At 37.5% G+C, this 22829-nt stretch overlaps 3 protein-coding genes across 3 annotated transcripts; 2 read left to right on the forward strand and 1 right to left on the reverse strand.

Annotated features, from left to right (window-relative positions):
- Positions 1-2070: 2070 nt before the first annotated feature.
- On the reverse strand, positions 2071-2970 carry LOC112805210 (uncharacterized). Its single transcript, XM_025847616.1, has 2 exons — positions 2677-2970; positions 2071-2631 (listed from the first exon to the last, which is right to left on the reverse strand). Exons 1-2 carry the CDS (start codon positions 2968-2970, stop codon positions 2071-2073), a joined length of 855 nt encoding a protein of 284 aa, XP_025703401.1.
- Positions 2971-5099: 2129 nt separating this feature from the next.
- On the forward strand, positions 5100-8617 carry LOC112805212 (universal stress protein PHOS32). Its single transcript, XM_072197917.1, has 4 exons — positions 5100-5697; positions 5802-5908; positions 6129-6247; positions 8259-8617. The coding sequence occupies exons 1-4, from the start codon at positions 5496-5498 to the stop codon at positions 8374-8376; spliced, it is 546 nt and encodes a 181-aa protein (XP_072054018.1). The 5' UTR covers positions 5100-5495; the 3' UTR covers positions 8377-8617.
- A 1046-nt stretch (positions 8618-9663) lies between these two features.
- LOC112695580 (peptide chain release factor PrfB2, chloroplastic) lies at positions 9664-12892 on the forward strand. Its single transcript, XM_025747975.2, has 7 exons — positions 9664-10208; positions 10289-10501; positions 10846-10947; positions 11185-11322; positions 11616-11920; positions 12020-12173; positions 12275-12892. The coding sequence occupies exons 1-7, from the start codon at positions 9804-9806 to the stop codon at positions 12407-12409; spliced, it is 1452 nt and encodes a 483-aa protein (XP_025603760.1). The 5' UTR covers positions 9664-9803; the 3' UTR covers positions 12410-12892.
- The last annotated feature ends 9937 nt before the right edge of the window (positions 12893-22829 follow it).

A 22829-nucleotide genomic window follows, 5' to 3' on the forward strand; every position in this document is an offset into this window, starting at 1 on the left:
AGACAATCCTCCACTCCAAGAAGCAGCAAGCAGAGAATAGGGGCTCTATATAAGGAGTCTCTCGGTCATTTTATGGACAATAGTAGTAGTGTGTAATGTTTTGGAGAGTAGAAGAAGGGTTGCTAAGTGTGTTCTAACTACAAGGGAGATTAGTGCTCAACAAAGAGGAGAAGGAATGTTGCAGTGGAAAAAAGAGGAAGATTAGAAAATAGGAGAACAAATTTTTTTTGTATTTATTTTAAAAGATAGTTCGTAATTATTGTGCTCCGAAAGAACATATTATAAATTATTTGGATCATCCAATTTATATAAGTTGGTACATTATATTTTTATTGTGTTTTAATTTTCTGTTATTTTTTGTTATTTAACATAGTATAGTATATTTATTTTTTTGTTATTTTGAGATTAATTTTATGTTATAAAAGGACTACAATATAATAAAATGTATATTATATGATGTAATAAAAATTTTATAATAAAATATAAAAATGCTATAGTAAAATAAATATATATTCTGTTAATAAACAAAAAATGTATGTTGCAAAAAAGTAGAAAAATATTAGTTTTTCATGCATGAGTAAAAAAAAAATCGCTCATTTATATCAATTTAATAATAATAATAATAATAATAATAATAATAATAATAATAATATACAAATAATAACAATATAATATAATATATACATATATATACGGTTTGTATACTAATAAATATATGCATAAATTTTTTAAATAGTAAATATTTTGAATTTTTTAACATAAATATGCGTATGTTAATAAATAAATAATATTATAATAAATTAAATAAGTAAGGCTTATAAAATATATTTACAAAATAAATATTATAATAAATAAAGAATTTAAATTTTTAATAAATAAATAGATAAGCTATGTTGAATATTTTAATAAATAAGATATTAAAATAAATATGTGAATGTTTATCAATATATTTATAGGATTATTATTTAAATAATGTAACAGATATCTTTGTTGATGCAGCCTAACCGGAATTTGTTGGTGCGTAAACTGGATCCGCCACAGACGTGGAATCCGATAGTGGAGAACTACTTACGCGCCACGGGATTCTACCATGTCTCTAGAATTGGAGTCATAAGAGGATTTCACCCCATGTTAGCTACTCTGGTTGAAAGGTGGAGGCCTGAAACTCACACATTTGTATTGTCGATCGGTGAGGTTACAGTGACATTAGAGGATGTCGCGCATATATTCGGACTACCCATTGATGGAGAGGCTATCAGTGGATGGACAGATAGTAGTGGCGAGTTCGTTCAAAGTCAGGGCATAGCGATATTCGGTCGTGAGCCATCAGTCAGTGGTAATGCGAAGTCTTATGTAAAGCTTGGATGGGTTCGACGTATTAGAGACGCAGAGCTGTTGGACACTGACGAGTCTATCAGGAGATACGTCAGATGTCATATCTTCTGTTTGCTAGGGTCGACTTTATTCACAGACAAGTCAACTGCATATGCCCATGTGATAGTGGTTTTACTCAGCGTCAGCGGGGATACGCAGTTGTTGACACGTTCAACCCTGGTCCATCTGCACCAGCTGAGGCAGGCGGGTCGGCCGCTCCGACAGAGGCTGGCGGGTCGGCCGCTCCGACAGATGCAAGTGGGTCAGTCGCTCCTACAGAGGCTGGCGGTTCGGGAGCTCTGGGGGTGGATGAATCAGTTCGAGGTCACCCATATGACCTACGGACGGAGCGAAATCTACCTGATAGGATATTCCATCGCGGTTAGGGACGGGCATTATGCGTAAGGGACTGCACTGGTTCGTTGGAAAGAAGTGAGCTATGGTTGTTAACTTAATGTAAATCGTGTTTAATGTTTGTTTAATTAACTTATGTAATCAGTTAATGTTTGTTTTGTTAACATATGTAAATCGTGTTTAATGTTTGTTTAATTAACTTATGTAATCAGTTAATGACACTGTTAAGCGACTATTTTAATATCAATGGATAAACTTCAATTAAAAAATACAAACACGTCTAACTTCAAAATCATCGACTAACAAAATAGAAATAAAGAATACAACAATGACAATATTAAACTACGAAGCAGCACCACTCGGTCCAACACGTTGAGGACACCTACTCCGACTATGACCCTGAGCACCACAGAGACGGCATATCCGAGGACCACGTATGTCGCATGAGTCCATTTCATTCAAGTATCGGGTCAGTTTGGGCCTGCCTTTAGACGTTCGCCTCTGCGCGGGATTAGCAACCAATGTGGGTCCCTCATAAGGGGGCCATGTATCGGGATCACCTAATGGTGTGAACTCAAACTTATATACCTTACGAACCTCTGTCATCTTGTACACATGATGCACATACAACTGCCAATCGAGACGCTGGTTAGCACAGCAAGCAATAACATGGCGACATGGTATTCGTTCAACCTGAAAGTGCCCACAATCACACGTCCGTCGCGTAAGATCAACAACTAGCACCTTTCCAGTAGTCATTTGGCGCACCTCAAATACCTCATTTCGTCTATCAAAGTGGTGCACAACTATATTCCAAGCCTGTTGCATACTTGCTTCTATCCGCTGTTGCGCAAATGCGGAGTACGTATATCCAGCACGCTTGCGTTTGTGAGTCTCGACACTCTTCCGCGTAAAAAGTTCATTTAACCTATAATATGTTGCTCAGACCAGCGCCAACACAGGTAGATTACGGGCACCCTTCAAGACTGAGTTAATGCACTCGACAAGGTTCGTTGTCATATGGCCCCATTGATGTCCCTCGTCGAATGCCAATACCCAATGTCTGAGTCCAATGGCATTGCACCACCTGGCATATGCCTCGCCTCGCTTTTCCAACCTCTTATAGTTGATATTGTACTCCTCCACCGTTATTGAATACCCTATGTTGACAACAAGCTTTTGCAAGTGAGGGACTTTGAATGCCCTTAAGAAGTTACTGCCGATGTGTCTTATACAAAACATCCACCATGCTCTTGGAGGTTGTCAGTCGCCACCGGAACGATTTACTGCTGCCCGTATTGACTCATGTCGGTCTGAGATCATACCCACACCATCTTTTCTAACAACATACATTCGCAGATTCCTGAGAAAGAAGTGCCACGCATCAGCTGTCTCCCCTTCCACCAAGGCAAAGGCGATAGGCACAATGTTCTGGTTCCTATCTTGTGCAACAACGACTAGAAGTGTACCTTTGTATTTTCCGTATAGGTGTGTGCCGTCAACCTGAACCAGGGGCTTACAATGCCTGAATGCCCTAATGCATGGATCGAAACTCCAAAATACACGATGAAGTATTTTTACACCTTGCGCCTCCTCATTCCCGTTGTACAGTGGTCGTATTTCTATTTGGACAACTGAACCAGGCATCTTCTGCACCATGACCGATAGCCACCATGGCAAGGCTTGGTAAGAATCCTCCCAACCACCGAAAACGTTGGCTATGGACTTCTGCTTTGCCAACCAAGCCTTTTGGTAACTAATGGTATAGTTGAACCTTGACTGGACTTCCGCAATTATAGATTTCACCTTGATGGACGGGTCCGTCTCGACCAATGGCCTTATAGCATCAGCAACTGTATCTGAGTCCAACTTGGAATGATCTTGTGAAATTGTTCCGATCGTGCACGTGTGGCTACCGTTGTATCTTCGTATCTCCCAACAACCTTTTTTTCCGTATCAAGCTAGCTCGGATAAGCCAGTCACATTCCCGCCCGTACATCTTGCATTTTGCATAGAATGTCTGTGACTCAGACTCATAAGCCAGTCACATTCCCGCCCGTACATCTTGCATTTTGCATAGAATGTCTGTGACTCAGACTCATACACCTCATAGTCAACTCCTTTAGCAATAGTGAAACTTCTAATTGCTGCGACGACCGACTTTCTAGAACTGTATTCCATTCCAATCCGGAACTCCCCGTCCTCACCATCGGCAACGCCTATGTCAACAAAATTAAAAAATAGTAAAAAAAAATTCAACTTAAAATTTAAAATACATATCTTTACTAACATTTAGTCACCACGTACCTATATTTGTATATTCCGGAAACTTGGGGGCATGCATGGCCTCGAGATCCAACTCACGCATAAAAGGTGGAACGTCCATCGGTTGACTGCTCGACGGACCCACCACTACATTCTCTGCTGCTGCCTCAACTCCCACATTACCATCCTCATCTTCGTCGCCGGCCTCATAAGTGGCTTCGAAGTCATCTTCGCTATCACTATTCATTCCTTGGTACACTGCAGCTCTATCATCATGTATATCTATATCATTCTGAACCGCCACTGCCTTTACAGTTTCAAAATCAACGTACACCTCAATCTGTGGGTGTCGCATCTGAGTCTGCTGGTGAATTTGAAACATCTTCTGCATACTCGCTTCATCAGTGATTGACATGGCATCAAACTGTATTAGACCACCAAAAACCACAACCGAATTTCGGTACAGAATTCTGCTCACTCTCATTAACGTACCATTCTCCATGCTTTGACAGAGGCCGTTCTGCAGCTCCATTAGTGTCATCGTACATGGAACCACAAACAAAAACGGATTCTGGGACACAAACCTCACTCCCTCATGAGTATTACGTATTATTTCACCGTTGCGATGCACCACCAAATTTGCAGTTCCCTCCATTATTACACCAACAACAGCCTAAAAGAATCCTCACAACACACTCAAATCTCACTCACTATGGAAAACACTCTCGAGCTCTTCCTTATATAGAGCAGTGCACTTAACACGCCCCCACGTGCTGCCTGTCTCAACCAATCACGCTTTGACACGTGTCAGAACACCCCTGCGTGCTGACTCATCACGCTCCCCACGTGCTGCACCTCCTGGCCAATCACTCGTTGCCACGTCAGCACGCCCCCCACGTGCTGACTCACCATGCCCCTGCCACGTCAGCACGCCCCCTGCGTGCTGACTCAGCACGCCCCCTGCGTGCTGCTTACGTGGCTCAACCACAACATGCCACCTAGCCTCCACGCCCCCTACGTGTTGAAGGCACCACGCCCCCTGCGTATTACTCCTTCATCTGACACGTCCATCTATTTATAATACACACAGTAAATCCATTTTCATCCAATACACCAAAATATTTTCCATATTTAAATTAATGAGCCTCCAAACAACACAATTGTTTTATATGTGATTTACCCTAAATATATTGTCCTATTGGACATGTGGTAATACCGTCAAATATGAAAACCAGGAAGCCAAACCGCCAACAGATTCTACTGAATAACTCATATTTTGGTCAAATTCATTCTAGTGCGTACACTTTGGAGTTTGGATAACACACACCTCTCCATGGTTCATCGTCCAATAATATAAAAAAGCGTTTATACACTAATTAGAAAATAATAATTTCACTAGAGTCAGCTGATAGTAGTAGCTTCAACATAATTAGTCAAAACACAAGAGAAGTGAAATTAACGGTGTCACTCCCAATCTTTCCTAAATCAAGCACGAAGCAGTAATGGCAGAAGAGGCAGAGAACGAACGGAGGGTTCTGGTAGCAGTGGACGAAGGCGATGAGAGCATGTATGCCCTCTCATGGTGCCTCAACAACCTCGTCTTTTCCAAAAATACCCTTATCCTTCTCTATGTAAACCCACCACGTGGCGATTATATGCCCTTTGAAACCGCAGCCGCACTAGATGATCCTGAAATTCATCCAGGTATCTTATTTGTTTTTCTTTACTACCTTCAATAATTAAAACTAAACTTGCTAATCGAAATTACTAGCTATTTTGTTTTGTGTTTGGTTTTCACTTTTCATCAGCAAATCTGTATTCGCCGGAAATAACGGCAGCCATGGAAAGATATAGCCAAGAAGTGGCAGATTGCGTGTTAGCGAAAGCCAAGAAATTGTGTAAAGATCTCCAACACGTATGTCTCGTTCCCTTCAATATTTGTCGTATTTTGTTGGATTTGTTCTTCTGATGATAATGGTGTCCGTACATTTGTCATATATTACTTTGTTCACTGTTTGTTTAATTAATTAATCAGTGCTTTGTTACACGTCACTTTCTTTCCATGTGAAGGTGAAGCTTATCTATGTATGTAAGTATAAATAATTAATAATTAATATTGGAATGGTGAATAATAGGTTAAGGTGGAGACGAAAGTAGAGGATGGCGATCCAAGGGACGTGATTTGTGAGATGGCTGAAAAGTTGGGTGCTCATGTTCTTGTTATGGGAAGCCACGGTTATGGTCTTATCAAGAGGTACTCCCTCCCCTTCTATCACTCGTTTTTTTTTTATTTATTACTCAAATCAATTATCGATATTTTTAATTTCTATGCTTTAATTTTTTAAATTTTAAAATATATAAAAAGTCCTTAACATTTATCTCTGTTGCCCTAATTTTATTCTTTTAATCAAAATAATTAGTTTAGAAATTTTAAAAGGATTTTAGGGTTGTTTTGTGATATTTAAAAATTTTCGAAGATATTTTTTACTTTATTCTTTAGATTAAATGGAAAAGTACAAAAATAAATGTTAGAAATTGTTTTAGGGCAAATGACGCATATAAATCAACTAGAGGCTGGTTTTATACAATTCCACCAAAGATAAAAACGTTACAAGGTTCTACCAAGAGCACTTTTTTATGTAGCTCGAATTAGAGCAACTCGAATTACACATATCATAGTAATTCAAATCACTATAATTCGAATTATGCCTGCATGTACTCATCATAGTAATTTGAATGAAACTGGTTTGAATTACACACACTAACTCGCACTAATTTGAATCATCCTGATTTGAATTACACATACTAACACATACTAATTCGAAATAGCATCATTTGAACTAGCCCACAATTTCGTGCCCATAGTAATTCGAAACAGCCTGTTTCAAATTACTCCCTGTTTTGGCTGCCGTTGGTGATTCGAATCCTACTCATTCGAATTATATGACCCTTGCCTATATAAAGAGTTCGAAGTAACTTCATTCGAACCACTATTCTAAATCCATGTCCCACCAAATCCAAGAGAAAAGGACCCCCGTACGATTCCAACAAAGGCTTGAGTAGAATATTTAGTCGATGGGGGATAATCCGGACCGACTTTATCGTTTGGATGGAGTAGCCCATATAGTTGGTGTTATCAATGAAGAGGTTAGTGCAAACATCATCCACCCGATCCATGATAGGCTAAATATTGATAACACCCGATCCATATAGTGGATGATGTTCGCACTAACCTCTTCATTGATAACACCAACTATATGGGCTACTCCATCCAAAAGATAAAGTTGGTCCGGATTGTCCCCATCGGCTAAATATTTCTGCTCAAGCCTTTGTTGGAATCGTACGGAGTCCTTTTCTCTGGGATTTGGTGGGGCATGGATTTAGAATAGTGGTTCGAACGAGGTTATTTGAACTCTTTATATAGGCAAGGGCCATGTAATTCGAAATAGGCTGTTTCGAATTACTATGGGCACAAAATTGTGGGTTGGTTCGAATGATGCTAATTCAAATTAGTATATGTTAGTGTGTATAATTCGAATCAGGGTGATTCGAATTAGTGTGTGTAATTCGAATCAGTTTCATTTGAATTACTATGATGAGTGGCATAATTCGAATTATAGTGACTCGAATTACTATGGTATGTGGAATTCGAGTGGCTCTAATTCGAACTATATAGAAAAGTACTATGAGTAGAACCTTGTAACGTTTTTATCTTTGGTGGAATTGTGTAAAACCAGCCTCTAGTTGGTTTATATGCGTCATTTGCTCATTGTTTTATGTATTTTGAAATCTCTAATTTTAAAAGTGTGGAGAATTGATTTAAATAATTATTTTTAAAAAAAGATTCTAGTACGCTTGTAATTATTTGAGTATATAAGTGTTATTAAAATTAAAATCACATATTTTTTATATTTTAGTAATATTTGTTGAAAAATGTTTAATAATAAAAAATTTTAATTTAATAATATTTTTTAAAATACTATAAACACCATAACATAAACATGATAAAATATTTTTTTGTTTTGTTTTGCTAACTTGTGTTTTAAAGACAGAAGTTATTAATACATTATAAAAATTTATTGTAAAAATTAATTCTTTTATATTTTTAATGTATTGAATGCATTTAATCCATCAAAAGTATTAAAAAATATATATTTTTATATTTTTAAAATGCATCTTAAAATACAAGTTAGTTAATTTTTTTTAATATATATTGTAATTTGTGTAATAGTGGGTTGTGTTTTGGGGTTGGAACTGAATTATAGGACTTTTCTTGGAAGTGTGAGTAGTCACTGCGCACAGAACGTTAAGTGCCCAGTTCTCATAGTCAAGAAGCCAAAATCAATTGCTGATGCTCGAGATCAAACATATCAATCGGAATAAGTGGTCGTTATTTTCATAATTTCTGTTGTATATACATCGATTTTGTCGCTTATGTATCTCTTAGGTATGTGTACTTGTTGCTCCTTGACCATACCTGCTTCTTCGGGAATCCATGTTGTGATGCCTCGGGGATTAATCATTGGTATTTCTAGGACAAATACATAGGTTCTCTTTTTTCTATGGGATAAACTCACGTAAATTCACCTAAAAATGGCTAGTTATTTTCTTGTTTTCACGTGAAGAGACAGAGTATTGAAGGTTAAAAACACTATGTTTAGATTTGCTAACTAGTTTACTACCCTTGGATTTGTGTTGCTTTGGTATATCTTAACAATGAAGCACATTAAACCAATGTGAGAGACTAGAATTGAACCTGCGATAACTAAATATTTAGTGCAAGACATAATCAACTAAACCAATTTACTCCTTAAACAAAGTACGTAGTAAATAATCTTTTTTATCAAATATTCGGGGGGCATGGCTCCCCACACTGAGGAGAATAACAATTGGTATTATGTCCACGTTGCTGATTTTATTTATGAAAGTAGTTGTTAATAATTCAAGTGATTTCTTTATTAATAAATCTTGTTTTTTCGTTTCTTGTATATCGTTCAATTTTATAGAATTTAATTTGAACACCAATATGTATTGTTTGACTCGTTAGGGCCTAAACTAACTTCATAAAAAAATTTCCCTGAATTTGATTTTTTGAACATTCTGCAAGTTACAAAAGGAAGTCCACCGGCAAACTAATGAGCTAGATGATCACCACTTCAATTGAAGTAAGGAAAAGACTTCAACAAAATTTGCTTGGATATAAAGATAATCCTACATTGAGAAAGGCAATTTAGAAAGGGGAGAAATGGTGGGATTTTTAGTCAAGACGCTATGTTTAGAAACACCCTAGAGTGTCACATTGCTATGCTTTTTAAAGCTCATCCTGCGAGAACGGCGAATTAGAGATTAGAGATTATTAAATTTTTTTTGATGAGTAGATTGGACAACTCTCAATCTTAGGTATCGACAACCTTCAATTCTAAGTACACAATACACTCACACACTTCTTATACTTTTACCACATTTTTTCCTCAATTGCAATCTTAAGATTTGAACCCTAGACCTTTGAAGTAGGGAGGGGGAAATATGCCATGTGAGCTAAGGCTCATTGGCAGATAATTAAGCGGGCTAAAATCCTACCTGGACCCGAATTATTTCTTTTGCTTCAAATTGGGCTTGGAAAGCCCATATTTATAATCAGGGTCAAGCCCATTTACCAAGACATAACAAAAAAAAAAAACCTCGAAGCAGCAGCAGGAGCATATTCTTCTTTGGTGAGTTGAAGTTGGAGAAGTGTTCTTGAATAGGATCGAGTACGTTGGTTGTTGAAGCTTCAAAGGAAGGAGAATAGAATAAGAATAGCGTTGAGCATGTCCATTTTTCTACGAAGATCACTGAGGAGTCGTTTATTGAGCTCCAACAATTTTAAATTGTTTCTCACTAACTACTTTGATTCTTCCCAAACCATCAACCATCGCCGCCACTTCTCAGATAACCTCTTTCACTCCGTTTGCTTTCGCTCAACTTCCTTTTTAACTGAAAATCACTGCTACGGTTATGGTTATTCGCATCGCCAACACCACCAATCCACATGCCGTCGGTTCTTCGCTTCTGAAGCCGCCGCCACCGCCGCCCAACGCTCAACCTCCGATGGCCTCACGGTGGAGGGAATTCTCGCCAACAATTGGAACATTCTAGACGATAACGAAAGCGATTGGAAGAGCCATGTCTCTGCTGTTGCGCAATCTATTCATCTCATCAAACGCCGCTTGCAGGTACCTACGTCAACCTCCTTCTGTTTCAAGAATTACTTGCTTGCTGATTAATAATTCCATGGTGTGGTGTGTTGTGACAGTGGAAGAAATTGAAGGTAAGGTTGGATATGTTATCTGTGCAGCTGAATAAGGCAGATCTTTGGGATGACCCTGTGCACGCTGGTAACATTAGCAGAGAGCATGGAACCCTAATGGGAAAGGTGAAAGAGGTGAATGCGCTTGAGCAAGAGTTACTCGAGCATATTGACATGATTAAGCTTGCTCGTGATGAGAATGACTCAGAATTGGAATCGGTGCGTGCGGCACTCACTTCCTCATCACCTAGGCATGTCACTCTTTTGTTATTGATTTTATGAGTATCACTGTTTCATAAGGCTTACAATGTATGCCAACAAGTTTAGAACGATACAACTGATTAATCAAGTTGATTTGGACATGGTGGGTTTATTTGTTGTTAGGAGCAAGAGCATCTATCTAGACAATTCAAATAGATCAGTGAGCTTTATGTTTTAAGATAAAATTTGTAGTTGAAACAAGCATTGATAGTCTAAACTCTCTGATGTTTGAAGTGTTAATTAGATCCTTTCTTATATTAGATGTCAATTTATTTTCATTTCACAATTCTTTTCCTTTTCAGGAATCATTGAAAGCTTTGCGTGACATGAGAAAAAACGCAAAGGAAAAAGAGCTAGAGGCACTGCTAGCTGGGGAGCAGGATTCTTGTTCTTGCTTCATCGAGGTTGTTACAATGGATTAACATAAATTGCTAGTATTGTTGATTATTTTATATTTTTCAAATCTTTAAAAGCATTCTTTTTAAGTTCCCAGTTGTCACTATGGCTCTTGGTGTTAGCATGCTGCACAAGAATCTGCTGCAACGTGTATCCTTTCCCTTGTCCAACATCAGTAGAACAGTAAAATTAAGCTGTGCTTAACTATTGAAATTTGAAACTGCTTGTTTTATTATTTAATGTAGGTTCAGGCTGGGGCCGGGGGTACTGAGAGCATGGACTGGGCTGCAATGGTTATGCAGATGTATAAATCATGGGCCCACCGACGTGGGTATAATGTAACTGTAATAGATGAAATGCCTGGTGAGATTGCAGGAATCAAGGTTCTCCTTCTCACCATCCTTCCTGAGTCCTTTTTTAAGTTATTTTACATTTCTACAGATTTCTTGTGTGCTTGGAATCTTGGATTCAGGACCAATGTGTTTTGTGTAGCTATGGTTTCTGATTTTCAAGTACTTGTATAATGAGCATTTAAGTTTCAAGCAAGATTTTCATGAGGATTTAGTTTAACATATTTTAGGTCTGCAGTACTCATGGACTTTTCCAGAGACTAGACTTTTCTTTGAAGGGAAGAATTGCTAGTTTATGAATTCAGATTACTTTTTTTCATTTTCAGCGAGCTACAATTAAAGTAGATGGTGAGTTTGCATTTGGATATGCAAAAGCAGAAGTAGGAGTCCACAGACTTGTGAGAATATCACCTTTTGACAGTAATAAGCGCCGGCATACTTCATTTGCTGCAGTAGCTGTGATTCCAATCCTTGGTGATGGATCTAGTCGTGTACAAATTAATGAATCTGATCTACGAATTGAACGGTTTCGTTCTGGCGGTCCCGGTGGCCAGCATGCTAATACAACTGAAAGTGCAATAAGAATAATTCATATTCCTACAGGAATTACTGCAACTTGTCAGAATGAAAGGTAAGAAATAAATTTGGGGATTTTGTGTTGGTTTGGGGAGGTCATTCATAGATTGTGCTGCATTCACTAATTTTGTGTTTGCTTGTGATTTGGAAATAGATCCCAACATCAGAATAAGGCTTCTGCGATGGCTGTGCTCAAGTCGAGATTAGACCAACTGGAGATGGCACGCCAGGCTCAGATGAATTCACAACATACACAATCTCTCACGGACATAACTTGGGGCAGTCAGATACGCAGTTATGTGCTCCATGTATGGTTTGAAATTCTATACTCCCCCTTCCTTTTTCAGTCAGGTTTTGATGATATGAGCAATTGCATAACCTTTTTTATTTTAATTAATTTACGATGCAGCCTTATCGAATGGTGAAAGATCTTAGAACTAATTATGAGGTTTCAGACCCTGACTCTGTCCTTGAGGGAGATATAGACGGCTTCATCTTGAGCTATCTATCAGCTACTTTGGATAAAGAAGACAGTGATGCTTGAACCAATTAAAATCTCATTTTTAATGGGGTGGCTAATTTCATATTTGGTGCTGAAATGGGGTGTTTTTTTGGGTGCGTTTTTAGCATGAGGCAAATTCAGTTATCCTCGAGCACCATCATTCCTCGTCGAGGCCTCCTGGTACGAGGAAACGTAACTGTTGGCTGCCTATTGGTATTTGCAGTAATGAATGAATACACGCAAATTTACAATTGAATATAGAAGTACAAAGTTCGAAAGCTTGATTATAAGCTCGAACCAATGATGCAGGGCACGATAAATCTACCACCCCCCCCCCCCCTTTTTTTTATTTGCTTATTTGTTACATGTATAACCTATAAGGTTCATGAGAAGAGGTCGTGGTAAAATTATAGATTTGGATTAAAAAGATATGCAAATCATGGCAAGGCTTGCCAAAGTTGTACAATGCATTATATGTATGAAGAAATTTTGTATTAAAAAAAAAAAAGCTTTTTGAGAACTTCAGTTATCTGCCTGATGAAAATTGCTGAGACTAGTTAAGCTCTTATTTTGTTATGCTTTTGAATATTATTATTATACTAATACTAATGTATCTACAAACAATAACATAATCTTCTAAACTTTGCAATTAACGATAAAGTTTTTATTGTAAGTATTATCATTTTTAGATACATATAAAAAAGCTCATTCTTAAAACTCTCATGTGATATTTTTTGTTAATTAAACAATTTTTAGTTATTATTATTATATTTTATATTAATAGTTTAAATTTAGAATTTAAAATTTAAGATTTAAGATTTAGCTTTTGTATTTTATTTTATTTTTTATTTTTAATAACATTAATTTTTAATAAATGTTATCCTTCTTACCTTTTTCCAATTTCCAAATGCATTGCGTTTACCTAAAAAAAAAATCTATTTTAACTATATAAAAGTTGATACCCAAATTGTATTACAACTAAAAGTTAACATTTCATTTATTACTTTATTGTCATATAAGTTTTTTTTTTATATTGTAACTTTTTTAGATTTTTAAATTTTTTTTAATGGTCTCTATTCATTCAAGAGTCTCCACTAATATTAGTGTCTAATTAATATTAATAATGAATTTAATCAATAACCTTCATTAGCATTATCTTTTAATTAATAAATTTAATATCACTATTAAATTATTTTGTAAGAAAAACTATTCCATTTCTTTATTATTAACTTTTTTTTGGACTGAAAATAACACAAAGAAAAAGGGGCTTAAGAGAAAGAGTAAGACTCTTCTCTAATAATAATGTCTAAACTATTAGGGAGCAGCAATCCCTCCAAATACACCTGTTTGTTAAAAGCAACAGTCTTAGTCATTAAATCGGTTGCTCTGTTTGTTGTGCGCTGAATGAGTACTACCGTAACTGTTTAATTACGCTAAAGCATCTCTTTGATTTTGTCAAGCAGAACAAAGTAAGTCCTAATCATGCTAGTTGTGTCTCGCAAAACAAAAAGAAATGTATCAAGATTGTCAGTTTTACATATGACCTCTTTGCACTCGCAATCTCCAGCCATAACAAGCCCTCTCCAAATAACATGAAACTCACAGCAGAAAACACTAGAAAGAGATATACTGGCAGAACAACTTTTTATCCAAATTTTCATGCTGTCTCTAATAATACACCCAAAACCAGCTAATTGCTCATTTTCAAAAACGTTTGCATCGCAGTTCACTTTACGGACATTTATCGGAGGTGGTTCCTAATTATATTGCAAAGAGAAAGGAGTAATATATTTTTGGGTGGTAATGACATTGGAGAAATCTCGAATAGCATGTTTAGTCAAGTGAACAATTTTCTCCCTACTCCATGGATAATCTTGATGAAAGATGTCATTGTTCCTATCCCTCCAAATCCACCAAAAGGCCGTTGCAAAGAGGAACTCATTTTTGTTGAGGTTAGAACAAATCCAAGACACAAAATCCAAACCAAAATCGACAGCGGTCATTTCCAAGTTTAAGCTAATCCAAATCTGACGAGCTTTTTAGCAAGTCCTAAAACAATGGTTAATATCTTCTAGAGTAAGATAACATCTCTGACAAAAATCAGAAGTAGTAAAACCTCTTTAAAATCGGTAGCTGGCTGTGGAAACTCCGTTGTTGAGACAAAGCTAAAGCAGACACTTTATCTTTTCCGGTATTCTCAAGCGCCAAAGCCAATTTTTATTATTATTCCGGCCAAATTTCTTCTTCAATAGCCACTCATACCCGCTTTTAGTCGAGTAGGTGAGAGTATTTGAGTTTGTCCAAAACCAACCTGTTTTATCTCCTGCTTGCTTGATAGGATCAAAGAACATCAAATCAAGTTTAATTTCATCCGAAATCATTGTGCAAAGAATATCCCACCGCCAATGTTCATGGTACCAGACATCTTCTAATTTCAAGAGAGAATCAGAAATGTGCACAAAAGGAAATAAAGGAGCTAGCATTCCAGATGTCGCCAAGCATGATACAAAAAGGATTGAGACATCCTACCTATACACCATTCAAAATCATCACGAAACTTTTCTATTGTCTTATAAATTACTCGCCAAGTACTTAAAACATTATTAGAAAAATTGGGTCAAAAGCAAGAACCCCAGATAAATATTTTGCCAACATAATCCTTACCCAAAGCTTATCTTTATTATGCAGTAATTGCCAAACAAGCTTTCTTAATAAAGCAAAATTCACACATTGAGTATCTCTAATTCCCAAACCTCAATATTTTCTTGAAATGACAAATTTGCTCTACTTTACCAAGCTTAAGGAACGCTCCCCCACTTTTTCCTTCCACAAGAATTGTCTAAGCACATAATCAGTCTTTTGACAAATCGAAATAGAAAAAAGAGTCACTTGCATCTGGTAAATAGAAAGAGAAGAAGCAATAGATTTAATTAAGCAAAGCCTGCCTGCTCTATTAAGGAGTCGACCTTTCCAACTGGCCAACCTATTCCTGATCTTTTCTAAAGAGTCCAGACTAAAACCCCAAAGTGGTCCCTGAGATTGGGCGAGTTACTCATAGTTGTCCCTGACTTTCAAAATTACCTAAAAATGTCCCTCACATTAAGCTCCGGGACCCATAGTTGCCCTGCACCCCTTTCCGGCGCACAGTCAGCAAACGGAGGGATGAGCTGGCACCTCCCTTGCCATGCTGGAGCCAGCAACGGCTAGCTGATGTGGCAAATCGTAATTTTGTACCCAATGTGGTCCTCAGGCCATTAAAACCCTAAAAGCTAAGAATCATTATTATAATTAGTTTCTCTTCTTCCCCTTTCCTTCGTCCCATAGATCTGGTCCACCATTGTCATTTAACGGAGATTCTACTGAAGCTCTGAAGCAATGTTTGGAGGTGAAGGGCAAGCTAGTAGGAGCTCGATACGGTCAATAAGCAATGGATACAGGGCGAAGACCCAAAATCGTAGCAGGCCTACGCGTGTACCAGAACGGTGTGGTTGCGGCTGCCGACCTGTGCTCCGGTGGTCGGGGACAAATTCCAACCCAAATAAGCCATTTTTTGGGTGCCCAAATTATAATGTTAGTTGTAATTGTTGAAATTTCCTAATTTTTCATTCCTTCCCCAAGTTCTAATTTGGTTATTGAAACATTTGTTGATTGCAGACAAATGGTAAAAGATGGTGTGGTTTGTTTGTTTGGGCAGATGTTGGGCAAGAGGCTGTGCCTGCAAAATCAGAAAGTGTTAACTATAATGATGAACAGAAGATGACAGAAGATTGGAGGCTGGAGAAATTAGAATCGGATGTTAGGAGTCAAAAGTTTATGATCAAATTATTGTTTCTGGTTGTTTCTGTTATGCTGTTGTTGTTAGTAGTGGTGTTTTGGAAACTTTGCTATCAAGGTTGAGTGATGATGTGATTGAGTTCATATGTGTAATATTTGCATGAATGAAAAAAAGTTGCTGAACATGTAACTGTGTTAGCCAACCTGTTAGAGATATTAACTACTTTTTGTACCACTAAAGTTAATCTGAATGTTTAGCAATAGCAAAATATATTCATCATTTTAAATCAACAAAGTCATGAGTCATAAGTTTTGACTGCCTTACAAAGCCATAAGCAAGGTACTGCTAACAAGATAAACACAACCATATGTTTGGTAACAAAATACTCATGAAACACAAAGTGAACCTAACCGAACAGCATGTTAAACCAAATTACTTTCACATTGTCTTATACAAAATAACTCCCAATACAAGAAGCATATTATAGAAAAGTCTTCAATCTTTCTTCCTAGGTGCCTTAAATCCCGGAGTTGGAATGAACTTCAGGATACTGCCAAGTCTTGTAGCTGTTCCTGAGCTAGCACCTTGCATGGGATTAATTGGCACATTGGCAGAAGTTGGTGAAATAGATGATTTTCTCTTTGGTGGCAGCTTATCCGGTCTTGAGTTAGTGATAGTACATACTTCAGCAGCCTACAAGAATTGTAGTATATGAGAGGATGCCTTATAATTACATAAGACTAAACGGTTGAGGAGTGGAAAAGATAAATTGATTACCTGCTGAGACTCCTCTGGTTCAGAGTAAATTGGTTGAGAAAGCTCAACTTCAACTGGTTGGACATTAGTGTTTATAGAGTCAGCTGGAGCATCTTTACCAACGTTGGCTTCATTAGCAACATTCTGATCAGGTTGAGGAGTGGGGTCAGGATCAACAGCATTCGAACCATCTTCAACAACATTGACTTCAGATCCACCTGTTTTCTTAGCAGCAGCTTTTGCTTTTGCAGCAGCTTCAGCTTCAGCAGCAAGAGCGTCTGCAACTTTTTTCTTTTTACAACCCCTTTTGGTGTGGCCTTTCTCCCCACAGTAGCTGCATGTGAATGGTGCAAGCTGCCTCTTTAGATTTGTGCTGTCCTTGGTGGAAGTGGGTTTGGATTTCTTGTGGCCACTTTTAGCTTCATCTGTGTCCATCCGCCTTTTTTGTTGTAACTTACCTGGTCCCCTCTTAACGTTTGGAGGTTGGGGCTTAAGAGATTCTGAAACCTCCCAGAAGGTCTGCCCAGGAATGGGATTGATATGATGCTGATATGTCTCCCTATATGATTCCATAGTAACTAGTTTGTGGCAAAAATCTTCTGGATTTTTGTTTACCCTAGCTAGTGCAGCACAGGCATGCACACAGGGTATTCCTAAATTGAAAACATGAAGGAATCAAGTAAGTGCTTATTGTATGGTAGTAATGTATGAATAAACGCTACTTTCCAAATAATAAAATCTACCTGTCAGCATCCAAAATTGACATGTGCAAAGGTACTTTCCTAGATCAACAACATGGTTGGCTGGGTAACCATGCACCTCAAATTTCTCATAACCTGTATCACCTGTCCATATTGGGTGCCAATATCTTGACTCTTTTCTCACTTTCTCCAAACGACTGTGAATTACTGGCGGCAACTTACCCACATGATTAGCTAATTTAACCTTATTCTTCGCTATTGTTCTCATGACAAACATTCTCACACCTTCAAGTAAAGTAATAATTGGCTTGACCCTGGCCTCTTTAATTTTGGAGTTGAATACCTCACACGCATTATTACATATGCTATCTAATTTAGGCCTGTGACTGAATTGACTCCTGGTCCAGTGTTCCCCTCCCCACTGTGATAGATATGCCCATGCATCCTGGTTGATGCGCTTGATTTTGTCCATGTTGTCTCTGAACTCTTGATACATGGTGGCTCGTGCACACTCCCACAACAAGGATCTTAGTTGTAAATCCTTCCATTGCTTGTTAAAATTCTGCCATAAGTGCCAAACACAAAAGCGGTGATGGACCCGTGGCATCACCTCTTCCATTGCTGGCAACAAACCCTGAGTACCAAATCAGATACCATATCAGCATAACAGTCCCATGACCATAATTCACACTCACTATAATAGTCCCTTACTTTTGACAAATTACACATAATAGTCCCTTACTTTTGACAAATTACACATAACAGTCCACGATTACTACACATACACCAACAAGAATGCATACAATTCCCTAGTGAATAAACAACATAGAACTTCAACAACAATTTTTATCTCTACTCATTAATAACAAATTACACATAATAGACCACGATTACTACACATACACCAACAAGAATGCATACAATTCCCTAGTGAATAAACAGCATAGAACTTCAACAACAATTTTTATCTCTACTCATTAATAACAAATTACACATAATAGACCACGATTACTACACATACACCAATGAGAATGCATACAATTCCTTAGTGGATAAACAGCATAGAACTTCAACAACAATTTTCATCTCTACTCATTAATAACAATGAACCTTTTTATAACATACTAATGAATTAGAAAATACCTTCTGCATGTCAGAGATAAAGCACCATCCATGTTGCCTATAGTCTCCAAGGTCCTGGTGAAGCAACTCAAGAAACCACTTCCAATTCTCTTTGTTTTCTACGCCAACAATTGCCCACGCTATGATGTAGATATGGTGATTGGCATCCTGACCCACTGCCGAAAGAATTTGGCCACCAAATTGAGTTTTCAAGAAAGCACCGTCGAGTCCAATCAACGGTCAGCATCCGGCTTTGAAACCATTCTTGCATCCATTCAAGCACACATACATTTTATCAAATACTGGATCAGATTCTGGTTGGGGAGTGCAACAAATTTCAACTGTTGATCCAGGATTAGTCTTGAGAAGTGTAAGACCATAATCCCTCAGCATTTTGTATTGTTCCTTTTCATCCCCGAACACAGCATTTCTTGCATCAAACAGGGCCCTTGAAATTGAGTTCTTGTTCAATGTCAAGTCAAACCTTGACTTGAAGTAAGTGGCAGCATCACAATGCTTGAAATTTGGGTACTTCCTAACCTTCTTCACTAGTTTACTGGCCACCCAATTTCTGTTAGCTGCCTTGTTCTTGTCTTCCCTTGGGCATGTATGATCATTAACAAATGTCTTTATTTGCCAACAAGTATCTTCATGATCCCTGGATGCATACACCACCCATGGACATCCTTTCACCTGACATGTAGCCCTCATCCTCACATTGTCATTCTTCCTGAACCTAATCCTTCTGCCCTCTTGGATTGTGAACTCCCTAACAGCCTCCTTAAAGTCCCATTTTGTGTTGAATTTCATGCCAACTTCCAGTTGCAGTTCCCCAAACCTTATACCTTCTCTAAACACAGGACAAACATCAGAGGACTCCTCATCTGTCCACTCATCCTCTGAATTTGGGGGAGTCTTCATTTCTTCAGAATGCCATGAGTTTGCGCTGTCTGAGTCAGCCCCTGGATCATATGCATTATATGCATCATCCCCCGTTCCTCCTACAAAGCCTAGGTCCACATCCCCATCTGAGACCTCCTCAACATATGCATCATCCTCAATAGTAACTTGGTCTTTATGCTTACTAAACGCAGCAGCAGGAGCATGTTTAAATCTAATGTCTTTTTCCACAGTCTTAGCCTTACAAACATCATTATCATAATAACCATCATCAGAAGAAGAACTTTCTTCGGCCCTTGGCTTATACAAACTATCTTCGTCACTATCATATGAATCAGAGGATAGTGCATCACCTCCCTTTTGTCGTGCTTGCAACACTGCCTTTCCCTTAGCAACACTCCTCGTACAAGGCCTTGAATTAGTAGGAGGTTTTGGATTTTGATTAGTAGGAGGTTTCGGCTGTGGATTAGTGGAAAGTTTTGGCTTTTGATTAGTGGGAGGCTTCGGTTGTGGAGGAGTGGGGGGTTTTGCCTTTTGATTAGTGCGAGGCTTCGGCTGTGGATTAGTGAAAGGTTTTGGCTTTTCATTAGTAGGAGGCTTTGCCTGAGATTGATCATTCGAATTGGCAAGAGGTATCTCCTGACTTGGAGAGTTTGGATTCGTCAGAAATTCTGGCATAGTTGGAGGTGTTGGATTAATAGGAGGAGTTGGATGAATCGGAGTGTCAACTGTGTTGACAGGTATTGGCTTGTTTTGGGGAGATTCAGTGCTGAGGTTCCTCTCTTTGTCATTAGGCACAGCCCCTTCTTCTTCTGCAAGAACCACTCCTGTATTGTCCATGCCCGCCTTTTCCTGCTGATCTTCTAAATAATCTGGAGATGACACCCCATGTTCGAAATACACATCCATCAGACCATTATTCTTCTGAGCAAGGAAACACATCTCCCTAAGCTCGTCGTCACTCTTTAGATTCCTTAATCCAGTTTCTAACTTCCTCCCGGGGACTAGCCACCAACACTGAAGGATCTTGTCATAGCCTAACTCCCTGTAATAATTCCTTATGAAGAAAACGTCCAAGGTATCCTCATCTAGATCACCTAGGCAAGTTACGTTGTCAGGGGTATACCTCAAATTTCCTTCATCATCTTTCTCAAAATTTCCTCCATGATGAAACATGATATCCAATAACACATCCATCTGCACCAACAAATCAATACCATTGAATCACCACCATGCATTAACCCAATGTTAAAAATATCTCTATTTCATTGCCAAAAAACAGAGCATACACACACCAAACCCTTTGCCCTAACTAAAATCCCTCAATACAATCCTTTAAGGTAATGCAACCATAAAACTATAAGACAACCCAACACAGTAACTACGCAATCATACACCTTGATCATTTATGATTGATGAAATAAATTAAATTTTTTTTTCAACCAACACATACCTTCAACGGCGAAGAAGACAGACAAACCACTTGCCTCCAAAGGAACACCAAACTATTCAAATGACCTGTGGCAGTTGAGGAGACGGAGAAGATGAACCTAACTCGCTGCCATTGATGAGAGAACGGGAAGACGAAGACTGAGCGTGAAGGAGAGGAGACGAAGTCTGATAGTGTTCAAACAAATATGCTGAAGGCAAACCGTTTTCAAGGGCTCCTTCTGTATGAACGACGTCGTTTACTTCTTCATTGGGCGCCAAATCCATACTGCGTCGTTTCAGAAAGCTCCAGCATGGCAAGGGAGGTGCCAGCTCATCCCTCCGTTTGCTGACTGTGCGCCGGAAAGGGGTGCAGGGCAACTATGGGTCCCGAAGCTTAATGTGAGGGACATTTTTAGGTAATTTTGAAAGTCAGGGACAACTATGAGTAACTCGCCCAATCTCAGGGACCACTTTGGGGTTTTAGTCAAAGAGTCCAAGAAAACAGACCTAGTAGCTCGAGGATGATTAAGGTTCATCCCCAAGTATTTGCCTAAGTCAATAGTAAAAGGAATATGAGAAACACCAGACAACATTTTCTTCCTTCTATTAAAGATTTTTCTAGAACAAATAGTTTTGGATTTTTCAATGTTAACCTTCATATCTAAAGCTTTGCAGAACAACTCAAAGGTGTGCACGACATTCTAAACTTAATTTTTTTCCGCTTTACAAAAAAAAGGAGGAGGTCATCTGCAAACATCAAGTGAGAAACTTTAAGTCCCTATCTAAAAACAGCCACACCATTCCAAATACCCTCGTCAACTTATTTAGAAATGAAGCACGCCAATCTCTCCATGCACAAAACAAATAAATAAGGAGAAATTAAATCTCCTTGCCTGAGTCCTCTGCGAGGTTGGAAGCTATCCAATCTATTCCCATTCCAAAAGATTGAAAGATTTGAGATCTGAACATAATTCATTACAAGCCGAATAATTAGAGAAGGAAAGCCAAAAGATTCAAGAGTGTGCTCAAGAAAATTCCAATCAACTATATTTATTAAAATATTATTCTATTTTGATATATTTTATGGTATAAATCAAATAACTTATATATTATATCTTTCTTTAGATTATTTAATTTTAGATATTAAATTATTATTTTAGAAGAATTGTTACAAATATTTGAATTTATTCTAATTTTTTCTTTAACTTATATAAATGATTGTAAAATTTTATTTGACAAAAAAAATATTTTTTGAAATAAAATTTATGAGTCAAACTTTGTTTGAGTGCCAATATATTATTTTTGTATTTATATGTTATTTTTTGTTTAAATCTAATTTATCAAAATTAAATAGACAAAAAATTGATTCTCTTCTCTATACTTTACAAAAAATTCTACTTAAGTAAATACTTCAAAATATATATATATCTATATATATATATATATATTGTTAGAATTAATTTTCATTATATATATTATATCATTATGTTATACTATAAAATATTTTATGATATAATTTTTTATGAGTAAAATATTAGAGACAAAAAGTGTATTTTATTTTAATATTAATATTAATATTCTTTCTTTTTTTTTAGAGTGCTTCATAATTTATTATTTTTTATGTTTTTTGGGTCAAGAAAAATTCAGAGTGCTACATCTTTTTTTTTTGGGATCTGGGAGAGTGCTACATCTATCTGAGATGATGCTGTTTGAATTTAAAATTTATTTTCTTTGGGTTGTTTGATTAGTTTTGTTTCTGGGCTTCTATGAGGCCCAA

Source organism: Arachis hypogaea, chromosome 6 (genome assembly GCF_003086295.3).
Source record: "Arachis hypogaea cultivar Tifrunner chromosome 6, arahy.Tifrunner.gnm2.J5K5, whole genome shotgun sequence".
NCBI lineage: Eukaryota > Viridiplantae > Streptophyta > Magnoliopsida > Fabales > Fabaceae > Arachis > Arachis hypogaea.